General features: G+C 35.9%; 1 protein-coding gene across 1 annotated transcript; it reads right to left on the bottom strand.

The window, feature by feature from the left end:
• Positions 1 to 767: 767 nt before the first annotated feature.
• Positions 768 to 4,306, bottom strand: LOC121785258 (triacylglycerol lipase OBL1-like). The gene is made up of 5 exons (XM_042183646.1): positions 3,936 to 4,306; positions 2,807 to 3,000; positions 2,131 to 2,164; positions 1,241 to 1,839; positions 768 to 1,154 (listed from the first exon to the last, which is right to left on the bottom strand). The coding sequence occupies exons 1-5, from the start codon at positions 4,246 to 4,248 to the stop codon at positions 873 to 875; spliced, it is 1,422 nt and encodes a 473-aa protein (XP_042039580.1). The 5' UTR covers positions 4,249 to 4,306; the 3' UTR covers positions 768 to 872.
• Positions 4,307 to 8,857: the final 4,551 nt, after the last annotated feature.

Genomic DNA, 8,857 nt, shown 5'->3' with positions numbered 1-8,857 from the left:
GTTTTGGAATATTTATTTAATTGTTGGGCTATAATAAGTCTGACTATATACATACTCAATTTACTTCCTATCTTTCTATTTAAATGATGGCTTATGTTTACAAACCGATATTTTAGTCAAATCTAATAAAAATATCCCCTAATTTTAAATTAATTTGAAGAGAAATTGTTTACGGGGAGTCAATTGAGCTTTTGCACTTTATTTATTTATTTATTTATTTGATTTGAAATTTAAATTTTAGATATTATGTTGATACATGAGTATGAATTATAATTTGTTTTGATTGATTTTGAAATTAATTAGTTAGAGATGGTTATAATTTGTGATGATTTCTGATTTGTATGAATTTGATAATATAGATTTATTGATTTTTTATTCATCACAATTATCATGTAAGATTTCATAAAATTTATAAAGATATTATATATTCCCACCGTCTCACTTTAAGTTGCATATTTTTCAATTTAAGATGTCTCACTCTAAATAACACATTTCTTAAAATAGAAATATCATTCTTTATTTTATTTTATTTTCACTCCACTTAATTCACAAAAGAACACCGCATAAAATCTTGTGTCGAATAAAAATGCTCCACTTAAAGTGACAAAGAGAGTATGTATTTAAATATTATTATTATTATTATTTAAATTTCAGCCTTGGCTTATTCGAAATTTTGGTTCCGTCACTGGATGGAACTTGCAATAGTCTCGCAGAATATATATCTTGAAGAAACTTTTATAGTACTACTATCTATCTATGAGTCTCGGTAAAATGAAATTTTATTTTATTTAGCATCAACGCCACATTCTTCCTTTCTCAACACATCAATCGTAAATAGAAAATAAAACTAATTCACAACACAATTTTGTCCATTATTGCGTCTTCAAAGTTTTCTGTCCATTCGAGGACAGAAACACGTCTTCCGACAATCCCAACCTCGTAGCATTCACATAATCTTGAGGGCAATGCGCCGGCACTCCGGCAACCAACACTCCGATCACCCGAAACAATCGAAGCAGGCCTCCTTCCGCGTAATCCGGCCCTTTAAAATACTTTATGATGAAACTTCTAATCAGCTCCCAACATGCATTGAAGAACTTCGGAATCATCCATATTATCGAAAAATAATTCTTGTCAGGCTCTTCCTCAACGATCTGCACAAAATTATATTTAACCAAATTAAAGTAATAATAATATTTTGTTTATCTAAATAATAATAAAAAAATGGAGGAGGACTTACTTTTCCTGTATACAGGCTGTTGAAGTAAATGCAAGTACCGAAATGCTTGAACAAGAAATTGGAATCATCGTAAGGCAATCTCGGCACCAAATCGTAGCTGTAAACGAATCTGATGCACGTGAAATCGTGCTTTGCGATTAGATCATTCATGTATTGTCCGAATTTGTCATCTCCAACTCTTGGCTGTCCGAATGTGTAGACTCCCTCCAATCTATCGAGCAAGAATGAATCACCATGTAGCCCTAAAATCGCCGGGAATAAAACTGCTAGCGCGCCGCCTAAGCTGTGGCCGGTGACTACGAACTTGGCCTTTTCGTTTGCTTCGAGAAGCTTCTTGAGCTGTTTCTTGATGGCGTAATACGCGGTTTCTTGTTGCTCGGGGTCTTGCTCCACCGGCCAGCCTTTGCTCTTGATCAAGCCGAGAGCTTTCATGAATCCACCGTGCATCTTCCCGATCCCGTGTAGCTCGTACCAGGAGAGATCCACGTCGGAAGACCATGCGTCCGCGTCGAAGGGCTCTGTTCCTCGGAATGATACGACGATTGTGTTTTTCTTGTCGTCCATTATGAAAGCTTGTGTTGTGGTTTTTCCTTGATAATCTGTGGATATTTGTTTTGATTTTAGTAAAATACTATAGTATATATTGTGATGAATTTATCTATGTAATGCGATTTGATGAGTTTCATTTTTACTAACTTCAACCATTTGTTTTTCTGTCTCGTATCCTATCCTACTGAGACAAATTTTCATGCAAGGAGTATATGTTTTATTTCTGCTTCATTAAATAATGTTTTTATTACTTTGATAAAGTGAAGCAGTGGAGCTGAACTATAGTGTAAAACCACTCAATCAAATAATGTTTGAAAATGAGTGTGTTTTTCTCAACTCACCATTCCAGAAATCATAGGAGTCGACGAAATTCATCTGCAGGAAAGCAAACAAAAATGTGATTAGGAGGAGATATTTCAGAGGAAATTTATTTGCAATAACCTTATTTTTTTCAATAGTATAAGAATAAGATGCATGCATGTGACCTTTTGATCTAAGCACGGTCAGGTATATAAATAAAGTAAATTAATTTATTGTTGGTTCTATACATAAAATCTTATCGCATCAGCAATCCAAATATTTAAAGTAAACAAATTGAAATTATTGTTGATTGCAGCTGCCCAAGTGGGACACAAAATTAAATTACACCAGAACAGACAATTACGGCATTGCAAACAACTACAATTTGGGAAAGGGGTCCACCTATTAATAAAAAAAAACTTTATGATTCATTTTGATATAATATAATGATGCTATCTTCCAATCACGAATCATGTGTTGAAAGATATCCCAACGTGAATGATGAGGAGTAATAGTCTAAAATACACATCGACCTAAATCACCTAATTATCGAAGTCTTCTAACAAGGGTGCGATATTTCAATTTTATATTCCTTAATGAAACTAACCTGATTAAGAAAAATAAAACTAAACCCTTCCATAAGAGTGTGGAGTACTATTTTGAGCTAGGCAAAACTGGAGTATTGATTTGACTTAATAAGTTTTTTAGTGTACATACCTCCCAATGGTCCTCAACAACAGATTTGATGTGTTTCTTGTTCTCATAAGATGCCTTGGCCGCCATTATAGAAAGTGCAGCATAATATCTCTTCTCGCCGGGGATGATTGTCGGGTCTAATTGGAGCCGTTTGTCGAGGTTTCCAATGAACGAGAAATAATCCGATGATGTATTGTCCGGTTGAACAACCTTTGCTACACACACATATATAAAAGGGTAAATATCAATTAAATTTTAAACTATACCCCCTTTATCAAAATGCAATATCAGTTTTTAAAATTCAATCTATCATGCAACTTTGTATCAAAATTATCACGCGTCCATATATATAATTTTAATTGAAGTACCATTTATTAAGGCTGCATATATTTATATAAAGCAGGTGACCTGCCGTTGAGATTTTTATTAGTTAGTATGCATGGGGGAAAAAAATAAATAATACCTAGTGTGTGGAATATGGATCATCTTTGTTTATTTTGTCTAGCTGGCGTGGATCGTCTTTTAGCTTAAATTAATTGATAATAATCACTAACTACGATTTGTATTAGTTGGAAAGGTCCTACAACAAAGTGTAATCAATGATAATGATAACATATTTTAAAGGACAATAATATTATATTACTTTATTGGTTTGGAACTATTGCTTTGTAAAGTGTCCACTAGCTTACAATATTCAACCACACTTTAATTGACTACTAGTTTGACATTAGGCATTTTATTCTTAATATTCGCTTTAGCTCGTGAAAGTGGGATTTATTCAAAATAAAACAAGAAGTGAAAATCACAAAGATGAAGTAGCAAGAAATACATAGGTGTCATTTCTTGGATCCAAAAATACACTCTTCTCTTGACTTCCAATTTACAAAATCCAAAATCTTAATTTGAAGCGAAAACAGAATATCGTCTTCAGATTGACTGTTTTAATTTTTGTGAATTTACGTTTCTCAATTGACTATTGACAAATAAATGAAAGCCAATTAATCCTACGTTATTGTAAAAAATAACTAAAATAATGTTAGTGGCTATGTTACTAAAAAATTTGAAATATACTTTTTGTGAACGGACTTAAAAAAATGAATTAAAAAAATAGACTATTGATCGTGGACGGAGGAAGTAAGAATTTGCATACCTATAAGAGTATTCTTGAGGAGGCCGAAAAAGCCTCCATTCCCGGACAGCAAATTGAGCCAATATTCGACACCGGAGCCAAAGGACGCCAAAGGCTTAGCCGTTGCCTGCAAGAATTTCTGCGCTAAAATAGAAATAAAAATGATCCATCGGCGGCCTAACGGCTCCTCGGTGCCATCGGGGCAGTCGACGAATTTCCTCTTTGAAATATCGCTGGAGAAGAGGATATTAAACACATCGCCTAGCTCAGCATCTTCAGGATTTAGCAGCATGTAGTTGCTGCAAAAGGACTTGTCGCAAGGGGGGCTAGACATCGTTTAGATGAATGTATGTGTCTTAGAAAGTAATGTAAGAATTGGGGATGTTATGAAAAAGAAGAAAACTAGGGTCATATATATAGACTAATAACTTTACACTATTAGTATTAATTTATTTTATATTGTTGCATGGTGAAACACGTTTTTAATTTGAGGGATATTACAGAGAAACAACCTGTAGTGTACCTTGACTTGACCCCAATTTTTGAATAAAAAGGAAAATAATGGAGCTACTGTGCTAAAATAATTTATTCTTTGGTTTGAACTTGGTATTTTTGCTAATAAGATAAGATTGAAGGAAGTTTCGTGCTAAAATGTCAAATGACCCTCTAATTTGTCGGAGGAGAGAAAATATACTAATTCTAATGGATGGATTCTCCCTACGTGATTGGTGCTTGAGGTAATATTTTACTAGTATATAGATTTTTGTGTTCTACTCTATTTTAATTGAAATTCACGTATTATATTTAGTGGAGTATAAGTTACATGATTATATAGAATACTAGTATATATGGCTCTTATTATATTGGGATATTGGCATAAACTTTCAAAAAGTTGGGTTTTTCCCACGAACCTTAAAATGGGCTCTTATAATATTTTTTCCCACAAATGAAAAAAATCTCACAAATAATATTATGATACAGATTTTTTCCGTAATTTCTCGACAACAATTTTGAGAGCTTCAAGTTTTTCAATCTTTGAAGATAGTTTTTTTTGAAGCACACCCTCCAAAATTGTTCTTCAATCTATTAAAATAACATGATTTTTTTTTATTCGTGGGAAAAAATAAACCCGAGGTAAAGTTCGTGATACTATTTGTCAATTTTAAAGTTTGTGGGAAAAATCCAACTTTTTGAAAAATTCATGATATTAAATGCCAATATCCCTATTATATTCATCATTTCGATGAAGTTAATGGGGAGAAAATACAGGGAGAGGGAGGAGCTTCACTATTTTTACTATTGTAGTATTGGTAAATTCATCGAAATAAACGAATATTAGTTTTAGCTTTTTCTACTAAACGGACAGTTATGAATGTCAATCGATCCAAACAATTTGGAATATTGGGCTATTTGAATATGGACCATTTGGATTATAAACATTTTAAGTCAATCGGGCTAAAAAAATATTACTGTAATAATATATATGTATATAATTTTTCATAAAAAGTATAAAAGTAAAATAAAAAAATAAGTGTAAATTTAGAAAATGAATCAAAAAATATTTTTATGTAGATTAAAAAATCATTATTCTAACTTTTAAAAGTTCGAAAAAAGTAATGAAAAATTGAAAAATGAGAATAAACCCATTTCGAGCCAATTCTATGGGACTCGGGTTAATTTTGGGTCAACCCTATTAGATTGTAGACTGTATGGTTTATGTTCATTCTGGTTGTTCGGGTAAACCAGCAGGTTTCAGATTGAATTGATAGTGGTGAAGACGAAACGTCGGTATTGGAAAATTAAGAGGAATCATAATTACAAACGAATGAGAGAAAAATGTTAGAGAAATAAGAGCATCTCCAATGGCGGCGAGTGGACAGGCTAGGCGATTCACGGCACTGGCCGGTCCGCTCGCCGAACCATTGGAACCGGCGAGCGCCATTTCGGCCAAAAAATCCGCCACCCGACGCCGATTTTTGGGCGCTAGCCGATCCGCTCGCCGGTCGGCTGGCCGCCATTGCAGGCTCCCGATCGACGAGCGATCGGCCAGCTCAATTTTTTTTTTAATTTTTCGAAAACTATATATACGCGATTTGCACGTCATTTTTATTCGCACCACTTGTTTTAACGAGTTTTCTCTCCATCTTAATTTCTGTACAAGAGCAACAATGTGAAATGAGTAACGCGGGTGGTAGTAGTGGTGGTAGTGGTGGTGATGCTGAGGAGTACGAACGGCAAATGAACGAAGAGTTGGAGGCCTATACGTCCCGCGAGATAAATCGGTTGATACAAAGGGCCTTGCAGCCGGCGGTACCTCGACCTCCACCCGTTGTACACCGACGAGCAGTGATTGATCGAAATCACGTAGCTGCTCATCAGCGGCGATATAAAGACTACTTTGCGGAGGAGCCGTGGTTTGGGGCGCCTCTTTTCAGGCGGCGTTTTAGGATGCGTAGGACAGTGTTTATGCGTACCGTTGATGCTTTGGAGCGTCGATATTTGTGTTTTTGGTTCAGGTACGATGCGGCTGGCAGACCCCGGCCACACACCTATACGAAAGTGCAATACGGCAATCAGGCAGTTGGCCTACGGAGGCGCGACAGACATGTGGGACGAGTACCTCCACATCGGTGAGACGACTGCCCTGGATTGTCTGAAGTATTTATGTCAGGGTGTCATTGAAATATTCCATGATCAGTATCTTCGAAGCCCTACCCCTGAAGAGTGCCAGGTAGGGGTGAGTAAAAAAACCGAAAACCGAATATCCGAACCGAACCAAACCGAAATTTTGAAATTCGGTTCGGTTATTTCGATTTTTTGGTTCGGTTCGGTTCGGTTTTGAAAATACAAAAATTTCAGTTTTTCAGTTCAATTCGGTTCGAGCGAAGAAAAAAACCGAATAACCGAATTTATTTAATTAATTATTTTATTATATATATGTTACTATTATTTAATTATAACTAAAAGTAAAAGCCCTAATTGAAAACTCACGTTTCTGAAAAAAAACGAATAACCGAATTTATTTAATTATTTATTTTATTATATATATGTTACTATTATTTAATTGAAACTATTGAAGACATTCTGGTTGATAATTTTTATTGTAGAATGTTGATTGCATATTTGTATTTGTTGGTTGATGTCTTTGATGGATTAGGGATATTATCATTTTTATCATGATATGTTTTGTAGGTTGAAAATTTCTAAGTTTCTGCACTGTTTTCTTTCTCTCCAGATTTTCGATTTTTTAATTCGGTTTTCGGTTTAAGGTTTTTTGATTTTTCGGTTTTTTATATAATTTCAGTTTTTTGGTTTTCGGTTTCGGTTCGGTTTTAGTTTTAGGTGAAATTCGGTTTTTCGGGTTCGGTTCGGTTAGGGCGAAAAATCGAACCGAAACCCGAATGCGCACCCCTAGTGCCAGGATCTGATGCAGATGCATGGGTTCCCCGGGATGTTGGGCAGCATAGATTGTATGCATTGGGAGTGGAAGAACTGCCCCGCTGCCTGGAAAGGGTTGTACACGACCGGCTACAAGGGAAAGAATCCCACGATGATCCTCGAGGCCGTAGCTGATTACCGGCTGTGGATTTGGCATGCATATTTTGGGGTAGCCGGGTCGAACAACGACCTCAACGTCCTCAACTCGTCGCCCGTTTTCAACGAGCAGTGCCAGGGCGTCGGTCCGGCCATCAGTTTTATCGCCAACGAGCAGTGCCAGGGTGTCGGTCCGGCCCGTCTTTGTGAAGACGATCAGATGCGCATCAGATGAGAGGAAGACCTACTTTGCGAAACGGCAGGAGTCGGCGCGCAAGGACGTGGAGCGCGCATTTGGTGTGCTCTAGTCTCGATGGGTGGCAATTAGGGGTCCAACACGTTTGTGGCATGTCGACTGCATTGTTGATATACTGTACGTCTGTATTATCCTGCACAACATGATTGTCGAAGATGAAGGTGTACAATTGACTAGTTGGGCCAATGACGATGCTAATGAAGCCGGCCCAAGCCACGGCGTGGCCGCCCCCAACGTACGAAGGGGGGGTACCTCACGATGAAGTCGGCCGCCTCAAGGCACATGCCGACATGCGCCAAGTGGATGCTCATATTCGACTCCAAAAGGATTTAATTGAATAGTTGTGGGCGTGGAGGACTGCACGTCGTTAGATTTTTTTTAATTAATGTAATTTTTTTAATTAATGTACTTTTTTTTAAATTTAAATATTATTATTGATTTTTCCCGTATTTGTGTCGTAAATTTAATTCCGTATTTTGTGTGATTGTTAATTATTTGTTTTTTATAATTTTGTTTATTGTGGGTAGCTATTGCTTGTCCAATTGCTTGTCCTGATGATGAGACAGGATGAGTTTTTAGTGCTGATGATGGGGCATGAGGAGTTTGTGGCTAGCCTATGGTTGGCCTATTACCATTGGAGATGCTCTAAGAATGTGAAAGGAGGAGAACATTATGTTAAAATACAGAAAGTAACGTAAAAGAAAAAATGATTAACAAGTATTTACATAACCATTGATGCAAACGTGGTAAAGAATAATCAAATTAATAGAAATTTTGAACTCATTTCCATAGTTTCGTGTGAGTTTCAAGTCAATTGACTTCTTCTGCATTGTTAGCATTGTCAGCTACATCAAACATGTTTCAATATCTGGATGGGTTGATCTATCGGACTAGGTTTAATGTAGTGAAATATTTACATACGGAACGTAATAGATCCTTAGGATTTACTATTTATGTTGTATGAATAAATTTGGGAATTAATTTTTTTGTAGTTATGAAATAATCTGCAATGTTGTTATTCATCATTATAATGTCATAGATGCAGCGTATATAAGAACTCGATTCGGTGTTATAAAGTTAATTTTTTAAAAAATATTTAATGCCGCATAACACTATTATTGAAATGAAAAGGCATGCTATCAATAATGAGAGA

The sequence above is a fragment of the Salvia splendens genome, chromosome 21 (genome assembly GCF_004379255.2).
Source record: "Salvia splendens isolate huo1 chromosome 21, SspV2, whole genome shotgun sequence".
Lineage (NCBI taxonomy): Eukaryota > Viridiplantae > Streptophyta > Magnoliopsida > Lamiales > Lamiaceae > Salvia > Salvia splendens.
The sequence above is the reverse complement of the archived record's forward strand: the minus strand, read 5'-3'. Positions and strand labels throughout refer to the sequence as shown.